This window comes from Leucoraja erinacea, chromosome 35, assembly GCF_028641065.1.
Source record: "Leucoraja erinacea ecotype New England chromosome 35, Leri_hhj_1, whole genome shotgun sequence".
Classification (NCBI taxonomy): Eukaryota; Metazoa; Chordata; class Chondrichthyes; order Rajiformes; family Rajidae; genus Leucoraja; species Leucoraja erinaceus.
This window is the reverse complement of record NC_073411.1, coordinates 11,267,251-11,285,914: the sequence shown is the minus strand read 5'-3', so window position 1 is coordinate 11,285,914 and position 18,664 is coordinate 11,267,251. Positions and strand designations below refer to the sequence as shown.

The window sequence follows — 18,664 nt, the reverse complement described above, 5'->3', positions numbered from 1 at the left end:
TGGGAAGTGAGTCATTTTTATTGATTTGAAGTGTCACCTCAAATTGATGGATTGGAAAGAAAGATTAGTCAGGAAAAATGGGAATGAGTAATGGCAGGCTATCAAGACTGAGATAGTTTGTGTATAAACTGGGAACAGTGATAGATTAAGAAGTTATGTATGTCGAAGGCCAACGTTATAAATTGGAATGAGCATTTCTTCCAATTTTTATTCGTGAGGATAAAAGTTGTAAAAATTGGCAATATTCGCTGAAATAGAAAACGTGCGGGTAAAATAATTATTCATGTTCTTTTATAAAATAATACGAAACAATCTTTAAAATGCTTACCGTGAAAAAGTAAAGAAATAACAGCACAATTGAAACTGGGTCTGGGCGTGGACTTAGTGAATTAGCAAAGAAAAGGGTGACTAATGTTTTGGAAATGAGGAACAATTTAAAAAGTCAAAATCATCTAACTTAATGTTTAATGTATTAAAAAAGAGAAAGCATTCTGTTGACATAATTAATATGAACTGAGAATGTGGTAAATGAGGGAGGCACATGAGTCTGAAACATAGAAACATAGAAATTAGGTGCAGGAGTAGGCCATTCGGCCCTTCGAGCCTGCACCGCCATTCAATATGACATGGCTGATCATCCAACTCAGTATCCCGTACCTGCCTTCTCTCCATACCCCCTGATCCCCTTAGCCACAAGGGCCACATCTAACTCCCTCTAAAATATGCCAATGAACTGGCCTCAACTACCCTCTGTGGCAGAGAGTTCCAGAGATTCACCACTCTCTGTGTGAAAAAAGTTCTTCTCATCTCGGTTTTAAAGGATTTCCCCCTTACCTTAAGCTGTGACCCCTTGTCCTGGACTTCCCTAACATCGGGAACAATCTTCCTGCATCTAGCCTGTCCAACCCCTTAAGAATTTTGTAAGTCTCTATAAGATCCCCTCTCAATCTTCTAAATTCTAGAGAGTATAAACCAAGTCTATCCAGTCTTTCTTCATAAGACAGTCCTGACATCCCAGGAATCAGTCTGGCGAACCGTCTCTGCACTCCCTCTATGGCAATAATGTCCTTCCTCAGATTTGGATACCAAAAGATTGAAGATTGGCCTCGACCTGAAACATCGCCTATTCATGTTCTCCAGAGATGCCGCATGATCTGCTGAGTTACGCCAGCACTTGGTGTCGTTACCTGAAACTCAGGTGCTGATAGCAAAATAGCAGGAATACTAAAATGAATACTTTGCCCCTTAGCCAACATCCAGATATCTTCCATCGGGAACATGACTTCAGTGAAGAGATGAAAATTCTTCCCTGATATTTTTCATTCCACCATCAACGGCCTGGTCCAAACTTTCAAAGCTCCCCAAATTTCTCAGAAGTTTCCTTAAAATCCAATTATTTGCAAGCTTTGGGTTAGAAGCTTTAATTTCTCCTTCTATGGTTTGTGCTCCAATCTTCTGTGATGGCTCTAAATAGCACCGTGAACATTTTACCATATTAATAGTGTTCTGTTAATCCAAGTTTTGTTGCATCTGATTGTGTCAGTATTATAAATCACTCAATGGGTTTATTGAGGATTTCCATGTTTTACAGCCTTGTTTTATAATGTAATTGGAATTTCTGAAATAACTTATGCTTGATACATTACATTTTTTGAAATCTAAATGCAGGTGGCATAGGCCACAAGTTGCACGAAGGACAGATTAAATCTATACGAAGGATTTGAATCAGATTAGATTGCTCCTTTGCAAAAATATGCTTAGCAGACGGCATTTTCTCGAAAAAAACTAAAAGAGCAAATTAATGCTCTCGGCAGTGGAAAGATGGACAATAGAGAAACCTTGGTTGTCGTCAAAACTTCAGAGCTGAACAGACCTTCAATGTTATGTACTTGCAGGTTTACTAGTTTGTTAAATACAACAGGCATTATCTGCATCAGTGGGAAATGCACCAATGTGTATTTTTCCATTCCACCAAACTATTGGGAAATTTGTCTGGGCATACCAGGTCAGGATTCTGACGGTGCTTTTTAAAAAAAATGTGGCTGTTCTGGAATAGCTTACGATGTTCTGCAAAGGCTTCTGAACCACAGGGCACAAAGCATATTTCAGAATGGCAGGCAGTCATCGGCGGTCACTCGAAGCGAGTATGACTGTCCTCTCATGGAGGACGCCTGCGCGTGACTTTGTTTAACGTGGGGAGACTGGTGCACAGACAGCCACCACAAGGTCCTTGACAGACCTGGGTTGGGATCCAGTGGCATGGAGTCCAAGACGACCGGGAGACCCTTTTCTGCTGCAGCCTTCATCCGCCTTCCGAGACTAAAGTCAGCCATTGTCCTCCGCCTGTTCCACCGTTGAGGTCCTGGTTGGATTGCTCTTTGACAGAGACCTCCCCCTCGACCCTACCAGGGGCGTAGTTCCAGACGGCATCACTCTCAGGATCTCAGGCCCACAAAAGCTTCTCCACCACGACAAGGTGATAGTCCACAGAGAAGGGCAGGCAGTGACCAGTGAAGTAAGATAGCGGAGTCAAGGGATATGGCGAACAGGCAGTAACTGGGTACTGATTGTGGATGATCAGCCATGATCACAGTAAATGGCGATGCTGGCTTGAAGGGCCGAATGGCCAACTCCTGCACCTTTTGTCTATTGTCTATCCCTCTGGTATTGACCACCTCCACCAGGGTTTAAATGTCCCTGACTGGGAAGTTTGATCCGTTCTCCCTTTTTATTCTTTTTCTCTCCCATGGCAACTGATATTCCTTGCTTCCTTACAACGGGGAGCGTTTCTTAAAGTAATGAAGCCCCATCGTACGTTATTGCACAGCCAACTGCTGGGAGCGGCAGAAGAATAACAGCAAAACAATTGTAGCTCACATTGCTTTCTGTACATGTAAATGTTTGCCATCAAAAACACTTGGACTTTCTCATGTTAGTAGAGCCAGATTAACACTGGAGAATCCTGTAAAGATATTTTTAACACTCCATGACTTGAGATAATTAATTTATAAGCCTTTATTTAAGAACAAGAAGGAGCAAACGGGCAATAATGCCTTTTAGTCGTGTGAGTGCATTTGGGGTGAAAATGTGGCTCGGTATATTTACAGAATGAGTCACGGTGATGATGACATTTTTCTAGGGAAAACACTTGTGTACCTAACATTAGATAAACAAAGAGTTCAAGTTGGCTCTTAGCTGAAGAATTATATATTCTTTCAAATTCTTTCTAAAATGTTAAATCATGAAAAAATGCCTCTGGGATTTTAAAATGTATAAGAACTATAATACTTAACATTCTTGCTCTCTTCCTCAACAGAAAGTTGGAGTTACTGGCCCACCTGATCCACAAGTCCGCTCACCTTCTGTTATTGAATTTGGGAAATATGAGATCCAGACCTGGTATTCCTCTCCGTATCCCCAGGAATATACCAGGTACAGTATGTCTGAGCGTTCTCTTTTTGTTGTTTAGGCTTTTGAAAACTAATTTAGATGTTTTAAAACGAACTAACCACTGCAATTGCTGCAATGGAGAGGCATTGGTGGTTGTGTGTTGTCCGGGGAAGGTCATCAGTGGTCTTCATTTGATGCGCAAAGCTATTAAAGTGAAAGCGTTGGGGGACTGAGCTCCCTCTTCTCCCCTCTCCCATCGGGAAAAGCGTATAGAAGTGTGAAAACGTACACCTCCAGGTTCAGGGACTGTCTCTTCCGGTTATCAGGCAACTGAACCATCCTACCACAACTAGAGAGCAGTCCTAAACTATTATCTACCTCATTGGAGACCCTCAGACTATCTTTGATCGAACGTTACGAGACTTTATCTTACACTCCAAGTTTTTCACGTTATTTTCCTTAATCATGAATCTGTACACTGTGGATGGCTCGATTGTAATCATGTATTATCTCTCCGCAGACTGGTTAGCACACAACAAAATCTTTTTGCTAAACTCCGGTGACAATAAACTAAACTCAATAACTCGACTAAAATAAAACAGATTGCTTTCGTTCAATCACTGTTAACCCCTGATGAATTTTTTAAAATGAGCGTGTTACTTACGTAGGACAGGTCTTTGATGAGAGAAAACGAGTTAATGTATTTAAAACAGACAATGCTAGAACCATTCAGCAGGGTAGGCTACATTTATGGCAAAAAAAAGAGTTCATGTATGTGGTTGAAGACACTTTGTTGATTTAAAGCCTTAAAGGGCCTGTCGCATTTCGGAGATTTTTTAGGCAACTACAGGCGACTAATTTGTCGCCACATGTTCACTGGTGGTCGCCGGGAGTCGTCTCCTCCGTCGTGCAAAGAGTTATTGCGTCTTTCTGGTTGCCACTAAATTTTCAACATGTTGAAAAATTTTCGGCAACAGTGGGCTTGCCGCCAATGAGCGTAGCTGGATTTCTCCTGACGTAGGTGCTGTGGTAGGTTGTCGCCAGGATGACGTAGGTTGCCGCAGGTTTTTCGATGACCTGCTACGACTATGACAGTCGCCGGCAGTTGCCTAAAAATCGCCAAGTAGGACAGCCCCGTAACTCTGTTTCTCTTCCCACAGATGCAGCCTGCCTTGCTGGATGTTTCCAATGTTTTCTGTTTACATTTTAGATCTTCAGCATCTACCTTTTATTTTGATTTATTGTGTGTTCAGTAGTTCATGATCTTTCTTTAGGTGGGAAGGGCAGGGGTGGGGTGGGGAGGAGAGAGGGAAAGACCTAAAGGAAACATCTGATCACGCAGTCTGTTAGTATTTGTAATGTGAATGTGAGTTAAAACAAGTATCAAAATCTGATTATGCATTTAAATGCTAGCTTTGCAGAACGAGTTATCTAATTTGCAGGAGAAATAGAGGACATTATTTGGCTGTTTTATTGTAGAATGAAAAGATACTTTGGACTGTGATTCATATTCTGCATCAGTGATCACCTCCTGAATAATGGGTGTTGAAAAATAGGAATACGTTCTGCGCCCCCAGAATTATTTTAAAGTGGTCATAGTCAATGATAGGACTGATCAGAATTACTTCACACACTAAAGATTATGAATCGCATCCCTCATGTGGAAGATCATTGTTAAAGCTTCATCACAGGGTAAAAAACCTCCAGATGGTGCTTGCACTTTGTCCTTGTTATTAAGCTGAATGACATCATGTAGCATCTCACAGTGGTTGTCGTCAGAAAATACTGTCTCATGCACTGAATGTATTGCTCAGAAGAAAGCCGCTGTTAATCTCCTCCATTAAATCATTTTGATTCCTCTAAAATATATACCTTGCTGTTTCTTTTTGTTACCAGGTGCTTGGTTATTCAGTGTGTTTCGCAGGCTGTTTAAAATCAGCAGATTGAAAACACTCTGGTTACGTGGAGGAGTGATTGATTCATCCCTCAGGGCATTCGATTATTCTGTTCCACTTGGGTTAAACTAGCTGCATTAAGATGTTGGTCAATATCTACCATGTCAGAGGCTGGCTCGTTTGGCGAGGGGGAGAGGGAAGGGTTGGGGAAGGTAGCGTTCTTTTTGCAGTCAAATGTAATAAGATACGCAAGACTGTTGCCGTGCAGGGACCAAATCAACCCCCTGTAGCAAGCTTTGTGATTTCCAAGCCAGTGTATTCTTGTTTTCAGTAAGGAAGCCTTGCTGAGGGCTGGGATTCTTTTATTGTTCAGCTCCAAGTAATCTTACAAGCTCGCCCTGATTGGGCAAAGAGTCGGTTGTTTACCAGTGTTTGCTGCTGTTTTCTTCATTCAGCTTTAACCGTTCAAACTACTGCGGATTCTCGGTGTGCACAATGGCCCAAATCCTTTCGCTGTCATTTGTGCCGTGCTGTGATAAAGCCACTCGCCACTTACTCAATGTTGGATTTCAGCACTTCAAATTAAATCCCACTCTCAGGAATTCATGATCTTACCACTTAAACATACAATGCTGATGGTTTTCATTACCCTGAACACTGAACATTTACCTCATTATACTCCAATCCCTTGTCGCACATTTTCTGTTTGTCCATTGCGATGTGCTTTAATGAGGCTCATCATCAAAGCTCCAATGCATTTTATGTTGGAATAAGGTATAGAGCCCATTAAATCAAAGAGACACAACCGAGTGGTTAAATTAGCTTGAGATCTCCTTTTTCAATATCGAAGTATGCTGCTGCACTGATTGTGCCCATTAGTGGATAGTGGTGTAACTAATGAATTGCAGCTCCCAGCCGTATTACAGCAAATCATGCCTTTAACATGCAAAAATGGCCATTCTCTCAGTTGATATCGTCAAAGCAAGCGCTGTCTGCTGTCCTTGATATCACTGCTTTAATGTGTCATCAGTTAGTGTAGTTAATTAAATTGAACCAATTTGTTTTGGGGAAAATAAAAAATTCGCACTTGGACCAATACTCTTTAATGTGGGACGATTTTCTTCTCGATTTAATCCCCTCATTTATTCTTCAGAGTATTGACTCTTAGCTTATTCCTGGGCAGCAAGCACCACCTATAGTATCCAGTGATGGCAGAACGGAGACGAGGAAAGAGAATAACAGTCTTGTGCAGAAATAAGGACAGGGAGTTAGTGATTTTTGTCTGAAGTACCAACAGGCTGATCAGGCTGGCACAGAATGTTGACTCTTAGCAGGAGCACAGATGGTCAACGTGCAGTAAAATTATCTTGTCAAGTGGAAGTGGAGTGGTCATTGTTTCGCTGTCCTGAAATGGCGGCTTGCAACAGTGTGTTAGATCGTGTCTCTTCAGCTGAAAAAATTCTGTCCAGTTTGCCACCCTCTTACATTGGCTTTTTCTATGCTGTAATTATTCCATGTAGAATTTGTTTGATCTTTCCTTAAACAAGATCATTCTAGAAATGGGTCTGCACGGAACGATGATAGTCACACGTTTGCAGAATGCGTTTACTGAGAGAAATATATTGAACCATCGGAAATTTCAATAGTTCTGACCTGACACACTGCTAATAGGAGTTGGGTTTTGAAGATAGGATGCAGAACTAGCCATTTTGGGTGGCAGAAGTATTTTTAAAAATCTGCAGCTGCTGCGAAGAAATTAGTCCTGCTTGTAGGGACGTTTACATTGTCTACAATGTGTGCTTGTTAAGTTGTGTTTGGTGAATATGAGCATATTATCTTTTCCATGGAGCTCACTGCCTCTCACTGTTGGCAGTGACTGCATGTATGCACTTCCATTAAGTACATTCACTCTTTTTTTTAGATGGCTCCACACTTTATGTCGCTGCCTCATGATTCCAGCGACCCTATTTTGATCCTTGGGCGGAGGTGGGGGGGGGGGCTGATCGTGTGGAGTTTGCACGTTGCTGTCGGTGTGGAGTTTGCAGGTTCTCGCCAAACTCACAAGGGGATATCCCAGGTGCTCGGGTTTCCTCCCGAAAGGTGTGCAGATTGCACGATTAATTGGCCATTGACCCTCGTGCAGGTGGGTGGCATCTTAGGGCTGAGATACCATGCCGCTTGTCCTCCTGTGCTCAATACCAGCCTCTCCTCACTGAGCTGTTGGGCCATTCATTGCTGTGCGATCTGTTGGCAGCAAACAGGCTCTGTGCCAGCATCCCAGCCCGCCCATTTCCTAGCACGTCAATGAGCAGCAACAATAAGTTCCCAGCTCAGCAAGAGGCATTCCACACAGATTATTATTTTAATGTTCAATGAGGTTTCTGGACTGGAGTCTACAACAACTGAGGCCGTGCTAAGCAGGGTACAAATGCAATCCCACTTACATTCTTTGACAATTCAATTCACCATTAAAATGGTTCTGAGAGCTCTAAAGGGCCTGTCCCACTGTACGAGCTAATTCAAGAGTTCTCCCGAGTTTCCCCTGATTGGAACTCGGAGAATTACGGTAATGGCCATGTTGAAAAATGTTGACGAGTCTTCACGAGCTTACCACGTTTCCCGAGTGCCTGCGTTACGAACCGCTAAGAGACGTCCCAAACTCTGACGTACCTGCTATGTACATTCTACGTACGTACCACGAGTTTAATTTTATTTTAACTTGGGAGAGCTCTTGAATTACCTCGTGCAGTGGGACAGGCCCTTAAGTCATTTTCTCACCCTTTGGATTTCTTTCCCTCAGTAATCTCTGGGATTTTATTCACATTTGGTTTGGGATTAAATAAAATTATGACATGTATAAAATCCTCAAATTTAATCAATTTTTTTGACTGCACACTCGTCAAATTAATTTGAGGCTGCACTCTGCTCCCTGGGGTGTATTCCACTTCCCATCTCCAAGAGCGTTCTCTTCTGCTGGGGTATAATGAAGTGGCTGCCTGTAGTCATCAGAACTGTACATGAATCCTAGTCTGATTTACCTGCACCACAGTGCCTATAGGCATCTACAGTCCATGACTCAGGGCCAGCTTTGTAGCAGGTTGCTAACGTCAATGTAAGATGTTACATCGGGGTGGCACAGAGGGAAAGCCAGGAGGCGCCATGGTGGTTAATCTGCATTTGTTCAATATACCAGCTGTTACTCTGGGTGAGCTGGCGGGAGATATGTGTCCGAACATTCTCTGTGGGTCTGCGAGTAAAACCTAACACGAGCAAGTGGCGATATGAGTTTAAGTTTAGTTTAGTTTATTGTCACGTGTGCAAGGTACAGTGGTAGGCTTTTGCTTGCCTGCCAACCAGTCAGAGGAGTGACAATACATGATTACAATCAAGATATCCACAGTGTACAGTTACATGATGAAGGGAATAAGGCGAATAACGTTCAGTGCAAGATAAAGTCCAGTACAGTCCGATCAAAGACCGTTGAGGTAGATAGTACCTCAGAACTGCTCTCTGGTTGTGGTAGGATGGTTCAGTTGCCTGAGGATAGCAGGGAAGAAACTGTCCCGGAATTCTCTGCCACAGAAGGTAGTTGATGCCAGTTCATTGGCTATATTTAAGAGGGAGTTAGATGTGGCCCTTGTGGCTAAAGGGATCAGGGGGTATGGAGAGAAGACAGGTATGGGATACTGAGTTGGATGATCAGCCATGATCATATTGAATGGCGGTGCAGGCTCGAAGGGCCGAATGGCCTACTCCTGCACCTATTTTCTATGTCCCTGAATCTGTGCGTTTTCACACTTCTGTACCTTTTGCCTGATGGGAATGGGGATATGGGGAAGGCTGGCATTTGTTTTTGAGCTTGTTTTTCTTTCGGTGGTATCCTTATCCATGCATCTCTCTCTCTCTCTCTCTCTCGTGCAGGCTGCCGAAGTTATACCTGATCTGAATCAAGATATCCACAGTCACAGTACATGATGAAGCAAAAGTATTTTTGCAACAACGTTCATGAGGAAAGTGCAATACAGTCCGATCACCCACCAGCAAAGGTAGATTTACCTCAGGAACTGCTCTCTGTGTTTGAAGGATGGTTCAGGCCTTTGACTTCCAGGGAAGAAACTGTCCCGGTGTAAGTGCCATTATAATGTAGTTGATCGGTAATTGGCACATTTTGAGGGAGTTCATGTGGCCCTTGTGGCAAACTATTTTGATCAGGGGCTTTGGGAGAAGATTCCCATGGGATACTGAGGCGTACATCAGCCATGATGCTATTGAATTGGCTTGAGGAAAAGTTAGTGTATCTCTAAACTAAACTGATGTCACATAAAAACACAACTTGATCGGCCCTGCTTTTGCTATCTAACACTGGCATTTGTGTCTGAGTTCATCTCTGGCCTTTGTCCAACCATCTGCTAATCAGAAAAACCTACTCACCTGCATCCACCTATCATTTGTTCAGGAGAGAACTGTAGATGCTGGTTTACACTGAAGATACACACAAAATACTGGACTAAAGGGCCTGTCCCACTTTCACGACCTAATAGAAACATAGAAACATAGAAATTAGATGCAGGAGTAGGCCATTCGGCCCTTCGAGCCTGCACCGCCATTCAATATGATCATGGCTGATCATCCAACTCAGTATCCCGTACCTGCCTTCTCTCCATACCCTCTGATCCACAAGGGCCACATCTAACTCCCTCTTAAATTTAGCCAATGAACTGGCCTCAACTACCCTCTGTGGCAGAGAGTTCCAGACATTCACCACTCCCTGTGTGAAAAAAGTTCTTCTCATCTCGGTTTTAAAGGATTTCCCCCTTATCCTTAAGCTGTCTGACCCCTGTTCATCTCTGGCCTTTTCTGCTAATCAGAAAAACCTACTCTTCCTGCATCTATCCTGTCCAACCCCTTAGAGAACTGTAGATGCTGGTTTACACTGAAGGTACACACAAAATACTGGACTAAAGGGCCTGTCCCACTTTCACGACCTAATCTCACGACCTCTGCCGAGTTTGCCCTTGACTCATACTCGCAGCCTGGTCGTCACAAGGTCGTAGCAGGCCATGATGCTAGTCGTAGGTACTCGTGGCATCAAGTAGGTCGGGGCGTTTTTTCTGGCATGATGAAAAATGTCCATGAGTAAAAAGGGTCGTGAATTAGGCCGTGAAAGGGGGACAGGCCCTTAACTCGGCGGGTCAGGCAGCATCTCTGGAGAGAAGGAATAGGGGACACTTCAGACTGAAGAAGGGCCTCGACCCGAAACGTTACCTTTTTCTCCAGAGATGATCCTGCTGAGTTACTCCACCATTTTGTGCCTGTTAACCTGTCAGACTTTGTCCTGCCCCCACCTCTTTTCCAGCTTTCTTCCCCCCCCAACTGCAATCAGTCTGAAGGTTCCCAATCCATAATGTCACCTATCCATGTTCTCCAGAGATGCTGCCTGACCTGCTGAGGTGCACCAGCATTTCTTGTATCTTATTTATTAACAGCATCATCAGTTCCTAGTGTCTACATTGCTTTGTTGCACTGTAGAATTAAAACTCTCCCCTCAATTAAACTGTGAACCTTTTTCAAGTACAAGGATTGTGTTCTATTTGGTTTGCTTTCTTTTCATGAGAAATCAGCTACAAAAATTGTCATTTCACGTTGCATCACATTTGGCACGGACATTGTGGGCTGAAGGGCCTATTCCTGTGCGGTATTATTCTGCGATCTGTGGGAAACATTTTAGTGATTCCTTCCAAGATGCCCTTTTAGCCTGGTACCCCTCTTCCTCCGTAACCATTTTTTTTTTTCCACCATCTTCTCTCCCCTTGCCGTCCTTCAAATGACAATTATTTCTTGAAGATTAGATGCTCGTCTTTTCGATGTTGCCGAACTACTGACGTTGGTAATGCAGAGTTCTAAAATGTTAAAGTCATTTTTCCTATCAATTGTCTATTGATTATAGGTGGATGGGAACATCAGCACCATATACTGTCAGAACCTTTGCCTACTGGCCAAGCTCTTCCTTGACCATAAGACCTTGTATTATGATGTGGAGCCCTTTCTCTTCTATGTCCTGACTCAAAACGACAACAAGGGCTGTCATCTCGTGGGCTACTTTTCTAAGGTGAGTATTTTAGACTGCGTCTTTGAAAAATGCACGGCAACAGGATTTGTGGTGATTATTTCTCCTCATTTTCAGAAGACATTTTCAATTCTGGTTATCATCTTGTGCTTGTCAGTGGAATTTCTATCATCAAGCTCTACAATTTTCTGCAACCATTTCTGTGTTGCGTACTGTGTAGTAGCTCACTTTGTCAACTTACCCTTTTACTCATTGTTCCACGGACCTGATTGTCACATCGAAGGTTCTGACCATTTCCCAAGCTTCATTGGTTACATGAGTGGTTCCAGCGAACTGAACAACTAACAATGTTTTATTTAAAAAGGAATAACCGAGTAACTGCAGGCCAGTTAGCTTAACTTCACCGGCACACACATTATTTAGGAAGCAACAAACATCTAAATGCAGAAAGGCACAGGATATTCAAGGACTGTCAGCTTGGATTTATAAAGGAAATGCCTGTTAATTTGATTTGGAGGAAACGAGAGTTGACAAGGGCAACGTGTGATGCAGTCTACTTGGAGTTTAGCAAGGCTGTTGACATTGTTCTATAAGTAGTGTGTTAAATATGACGAAAACCCATGGGATCTGAAGGAGAGCAGCAAATTTGAGTCAGTGACAGGAGTCCTACAGAAAAGAGCACAAGTTGACAGGTGCTTTTGTGACTAAACGCTATTAACGGTGAGAGAGGCCACAGTGCTCAGCCCCTTTGCCTTTTGAATTTTATATTAATGGTGATTTAGATTCCATTTAGATTTAGAAACCATAGGGCAGGTTTAGAGGGATATGGGCCAAACGCAAGCAGGTGGAACTAGTGTAGATGGGTCATCTTGGTTGGCACGGCAAGTTGGGCATGTTTTGATGCTGAATGACTCCGACTCTTTTGCAATGCACATGATATGATAAAACAATTAGCAGTTGATAAAATATTGGCTGTATAGTTGACAGCGAGGTTTAGAATGTAGGAAGATGTAGATAGTCTCGTCATGTAGCAATTGAAGGGGGAATAAAATGTAATCCAGAAAAGTGTGAGGTGAGGCATTCAGCAAAGTGAAACAAGACGTGGGACTATGTAATCAATGGGAAGATACTGAGAGATGTGGAGGAACAGAAGTACCCTGGAGCATGTTATTAAGGGAGATGAAGATACATTACAGGACAGGCACAAAAAGCTGGAGTAATTTACAGTAACTCAGCAGGTCAGGCAGTATCTCTGGAGAAAAGGAATAGGTGACATTTTGGGTCGAGACCCTTCTTCAGATTGAGAATCAGGAGAAAGGGAAACTCTTTTTAAACCAGCATCTTGAATGAATGAATGAATCTCTTCATTGTCATTGCACAAGGTACAACAAAATTTAAAAGTCAATCCCACGGTGCGATTCACAAGAGCAATTTTAAGTATATAAAAAAAGGTTAAAATATATACATATAAAAAAAATTACAGATAAATAACAATAGCAGCTGAGGTAGAACCATTCAGTTGAATGTGAGTGTTATTTCTTATTTTGCATTGTTAAGTTCACGTATGGCTATGGGGTAGAAGCTGTCTCTGAGTCTGTTTGTGTGAGTTTTGAAAGACCTGTACCGTCTGCCAGAGGGCAGCAGGTGGAACAGGTTGTGTCCAGGGTGGGAAGGGTCCTTCAGGATGTTGGCTGCCCTGCCAAGGCAGCGAGAGCTGAAGATGTCCTTCAGGGAGGGCAGTGGGCAGCCGGTGATTTTTTGTGCGGTGTTGATGAGCCTTTGAAGGGCTCTCCTGTCCGCTGCAGAGCAGCTGGCATACCATGTGGTTATACAGTACACCAGCACACTCTCAATGGAGCAGCGGTAGAAGGACACCAGCAGCTTCTCCTCCAGGTTGTTTTTCCTGAGGATCCTCAGAAAGTAGAGTCGCTGCTGGGCCTTCTTGACTGCTGTGGTGGTGTTTGTAGTCCAGGAGAGATCCTCCGTAATTTGTGTGCCCAGGAATCTGAAGTCTGAGACCCTTTCCACACAGTCCCCATTGATGAATAGGGGTTTGGGGGCTGCACTGTTCTTACGGAAGTCTATGATCATTTCCTTTGTTTTTGTGGTGTTTAGGATGAGGTTGTTGTCTGAACACCACGCTGCCAGTCTTTGGACTTCCTCCCTGTAGGCTGTCTCATCTCCTCCTGAGATACGTCCAACCACAGTCGTGTCGTCCGCAAACTTGACGATGGTGTTGGTGGAGTGGGCGGGGGCACAATCGTGGGTGTAGAGGAGGGGGCTCAACACACAGCCCTGTGGGGAGCCGGTGCTGAGTGTGATGGTGGTGGAGAGGTGATGGCCTAGTCTGACGGCCTGGGGGCGGTTAGACAGAAAGTCCTTGATCCAGAAGCAGATGGGTTGGGAGAGTCCTAAATCCATGAGTTTGGTGACCAGTCTGCTGGGGATGATGGAGCTAAAGTCAATGAAAAGCATCCTCACATAGCTCCCCTGGTGTTCGAGGTGGGTCAGTGCAGTGTGAAGAGCAGTGGCGATGGCATTCTCAGTGGACCTATTTGCTCTGGAGGCAAACTGGTGTAGATCGAAGGTGGGCGGGAGGCTGGCTTTGATGTGCTGCTGGACCAGCCTCTCGAAACACTTCATGATGACTGATGTGAGAGCGACTGGTCGGTAGTCGTTAAGGCCGTTGATAACAGGCTTTTTTAGTAGTGGGATGATTGTGGCAGACTTCAGGCACGGTGGGATGATGGATTTGGACAGGGACAGGTTGAAGATTTTCGTGAAAACCTTGGAGAGCTGGTCTGCACATTCCTTCAGAACCCTTCCTGTCACGCCATCCGGGCTGGCAGCCTTCCTCGGGTTCACCGCCCTGAGCACCCGCCTCACTTCATGCTCCTGCACAGTGAGGGTGTAGTTGTTGTTGTTGTTGTTAGGGGCTGGTGGGAGAATGGTGACGAGCTCTTCTGGTTCTGCCTCGAAGCGAGCAAAGAAGCAGTTCAGCTCCTCTGCCAGTGAGACATCGCCGTCGGCCGTCGTGCTGTTGCTGGGCTTGTAGTTGGTGATGTGCTGGATGCCCTGCCACACCCGCCGTGGATCGTTGTTGTTAAAGTGGTCCTCTATCTTCCTCTTGTGGGCCGCTTTCTTCAGTTTGGCTCTAGCAGCGCTGTACAGGGCTCTGTCGCCAGACCTGAAGGCGGTGTTGGGGTCCTTGAGGAGAGTTTGGACCTCTTTTGTCATCCACGGCTTCTGGCTGGGGTACACCCGGATGAGTTTGTCGACGGTGACGTTGTCAACTCAGTTCTGGATGTAAAAGAGTACCGTGGATGTGTACTCCTCCAAGTCCTGATTTCCAAAAATGTCCCAGTTTGTCCTTTCAAAGCAGTCCTGTAGCTGTGAGGAAGCTCCTTCAGGCCAAGTTTTAACAGTCCTGGTGGTGGGTTGAGCTTTTCTCCTAAGGGGGGTGTATGCTGGTGCTAAGTGACTGGATAGGTGGTCCGACTGGCCTAAGTGTGGTAGTGGTGTGGCTCTAAACCCCTTCTTGATGTTTGAGTAGGCCTTGTCTAATGTATTTTCTCCGCTGGTTGCACATTTGATGTGTTGTTCAAACTTGGGGAGAACTGATTTTAAGTGCGTGATTGAAATCACCAGCTATGATTTGGGCTGCTTTGGGGTAGGTGTTCTCTTGTTTGCTGATAGCGCTATGGAGGTAGCCTAGGGCTATGCTAGCATTAGCATCCGGTGGGACATACACAGCTGTAACTATGACCACGGTAAACTCACGTGGAAGGTAGAAAGGCCTGCATCTAACTATCAGGTACTCCAATCAGCAGAACAGTGTCTGTCTATGATTGTGGTATTTGTGCACCAGTTGTTGTGAACGTAGATGCATAACCCCCCTCCTTTGCTCTTTGTTTCTATCCCAACGAAATGCTGTGCGGCCTGCTAGCTCAATGGCTCCGTCCGGTACAAGTGCGTGTAGCCACGTCTCTGTTATTAGCAGAATGCAACTGTCCGCGATGAATTTGTTTGCGGCGACCTGTAGTCTTAGTTCGTCCATTTTGTTGGTGATAGATCTGGCGTTGGTGAGAATGATGCTGGGTAGCGGTGGTTTATGTGGTTGTTGCCTTAGCCTAGCGAGTAGTCCGGGCCGGCAACCACGCTTTTTCTTCCTGTGCCTCCTCCGTCTCCGGCCTTTGCTGGGGCCGACAACAATCCACGGAGAGCCTTCTTCAGTTCCTTCCTGTACATTACATTAGTCGAAGCACAGAATATGGATGATCCAGATGATGCTAGTTAGGCCACAGCTGGATGCTCATTACTGCTGCCAATTATTGCTGTTGCCCACGAGCCCCGGGTGCGCAGAAGTACTTTGAACACCACCGGGCCAAAACTGGAAATTTCACACAGTGGTTACATTTAGAAAAAAATAATATTTGTCCCTAATTTCACTATTCCTGAAGGCAGCGAATTCTATGCTACAAATGATCATTTCTTGCAAATTGTAAAAGACAAATTGTAAAATTAAAGTTTATTAAAATTAAGAGAGAAAAGTTTGGATCGCAAAGACTTTTATGGCAAACCCTCAAACCAATAGCCTATAAACTCAGGCAAATCGCAAGGTGCCCAAGATCCCAGTATCCGTAGTTTATTGTAACGTAGTGGTGGGGTTGCTGCCTAACAGCGCCAGAAACACGGGTTCGATCCTGACTATGGGTGCTTGTCTGTACAGAGTTTGTACGTTCTCCCCGTGATCTGTGTGGGTTTTCGCCGAGATCTTCAGTTTCCTCCCACACTCCAAAGATGTACAAGTTTGGCTTGGCACAAAATGTAAAATTGTCCATAGTGCGTGTGGGGTAGTGTTAATGTGTGTGGGGATCACTGGCTGGTGGACCAAGGGCCTGTTACCGCGCTGGATCTCTAAACTATTAACAAGAATTAACCTGGGGAGTTGATATCTGTTAATGTGCACTCCATATGTTTGTAATCCTGGCTATTTATTTTTCTCCCCAATTACTTCTTTCCAATTCAGGAGAAGCATTGCCAGCAGAAATACAACGTTTCCTGTATTATGATTCTCCCCCAGTACCAGAGGAAGGGATATGGAAGGTTTCTCATCGACTTCAGTAAGTGGCAGATTTATGATTTCTTTTTTTTTTTAAGAACTCATGATGAAATACCGAATGAGGAACGAGACATCTGTACTCCTTTACATAAGACAATGTTGAACCAATTTAATATAAACCTAGAAAGTTTCATTCCGTACAAATTGTAATAAAACTGAGCATAATTTTAATAGCATCTCCAAGAATGCGGTTAGCTTACCCTGGCTGACTTTTATTGTTGGTGGCATTTCAATGTTTTGGATTTCTACAAGCTCAAAGCAACATTCTTGAATTTGGAGTAATGTGCAGGAACTTAGATAAATTTGAAGATATTTTGTTTTATGATTGAGTTTTGATCTTCTGTATTCCACAAATGTATTCACCTAATTTTTTTGAATGTTGGACCAGGATGTTGAAAGCATATTAGTTTATAAGGACAGGTTTAGAGTCTTTTGAGTTTCAGGGGTTACAGGGAGAAGGCAGGAGAATGGGGTTGAGAGGGAAAGATAGATTTGGCATGATTGAATGGTGGGGTCGACTGGATGGGCTGAATGGTCTAATTCTGCTCCTATAAATTATGAACTTATTGGCCTGCCCCACTTACGTGATTTTTTTCGGCGACTTGCCGGCACCCGTCATAGTCGCAGCAGGTCTCCGAAAATTTTCGACGTTGAAAATCCAGCGGCGACCAGAACAAGGTACGACTCTTTGGGCGACTTCTCACGATTCAAACTCGAGAGAAATTCGGTAATAGCCATTCGTAGGTACTCAGGGCTATTTTTTTTACTCGTGGACATTTTTCAACATGCTGAAACAACGTCCCGACTTGCCTGATGCCCCGAGTACCTACGGCTGGCATTACGAGCCGCTACGAAATATCTACGGACTCCTACGGACTCGCTTCAGACTCCTACGGACTTGCTACGGACCTTCTCCGAGTTTGAAGCAAGGGGAAAACTCGGGAGAATTCGTGAGTAACTTGGGAAAGTGGGACAGGGCCTTTAGATTTAGCTCTTAGTGCTAACAGAATCAAGGGATATGGGGGAAGAGCAGGAACAGGGTACTGATTTTGGATGATCAGCCATGATCATATGGCTCGAAGGGCCAAATGGCCCATTCCTGCACCTATTTTCTTAGTGACAATAAACTAAACTGTACTGAACTGAACTCCAGCACAGCTGTACAGGAAATGCAAATAGATAAGATTGATTGCACATTGATTGCTGATTAGATTGCACACGTAGACTCTAAACATACTTAAGATATGTTTAAACTCTTAGGATGACAGGAAAAGATTGACCAGTTTACTATGACAACGGTAGCAGTGACTGCAACTGGCACAGAAACACTGTGTGAAATCTAGTTTCGTATATATCAACACAGTGAATTCAATATGTCAAATTTTACTTCACAGTACATGGTTTTTTTTAAGTTTGGATGAAGGTGGCCATAATTTATTCAGCACTGAATTGAGCTGTCAAGTTTACTGGGAAGTAAAAATGAAATATTGACCAGCTACATTTTCTATCAGATTCCATCTAACAGGTTGCCATAAAACGCGAGCATTTCAGTCCAAGTCGACATACTTTCCCCAAAATCTCATGGTATGGAAAAAATACGAATTATTCTTATTGAAGCTAGTTTTACTTCCACAAGATGCACTATATTGGAAACAGTAAGACAAAATATAAATATATCCACACCCAACCCATTTTGTAACAGTCATTCAGAACAAGGAGCTTCACCTGTGGGAATGTTCATCCCGTAACACTACTGCAGATTCACCGTATCCACAGACTATATTTTGCTTGCAAAGCAGTTTTAAGTTTGTAAAGAATCCATGGTGACTTTACACAGACCACAACAACATTGCCCCCACCTTCTTCACCTCCCAAGTTCATAACCTTGACCTTGAATGCCTTTTCCCTGACCCACCTCCATTGCTCTCTGCTGGACCTACACCACCCTGACCATGCTTTCATTTCACTCTTGCCATCGGGAAGAAGGTATAGGAGTCTGAAAACTGTAACGTCCAGGTTCAAGAACAGTTTCTTCCCAACGGCGATCAGGTTATTGAACATTATGATCTACAACTAAACTACAGAGTTGCACTCAGGACTCGGCTTTATTTTGTTTTTTGCACTACGTAGGTTTATTTATTTCTTGACCATTTTTACTGTGTGTTTATTACATTAGCTTTTGAGTACGCA

The 18,664-nt window shown here is 43.8% G+C and overlaps 1 protein-coding gene across 1 annotated transcript in view; it reads left to right on the top strand.

Moving 5' to 3' along the window:
- The window catches only part of kat6a (K(lysine) acetyltransferase 6A), a 128,622-nt gene that overhangs the window by 91,350 nt on the left and 18,608 nt on the right, over window positions 1-18,664 (top strand). The window contains exons 8-13 of the mRNA XM_055662298.1: window positions 3,317-3,449; window positions 6,554-6,595; window positions 8,588-8,617; window positions 9,315-9,365; window positions 11,231-11,394; window positions 16,382-16,475. Of these exons, the coding sequence (XP_055518273.1) occupies window positions 3,317-3,449; window positions 6,554-6,595; window positions 8,588-8,617; window positions 9,315-9,365; window positions 11,231-11,394; window positions 16,382-16,475 (514 nt within the window). The remainder of the gene's footprint in view (window positions 1-3,316; window positions 3,450-6,553; window positions 6,596-8,587; window positions 8,618-9,314; window positions 9,366-11,230; window positions 11,395-16,381; window positions 16,476-18,664) is intronic.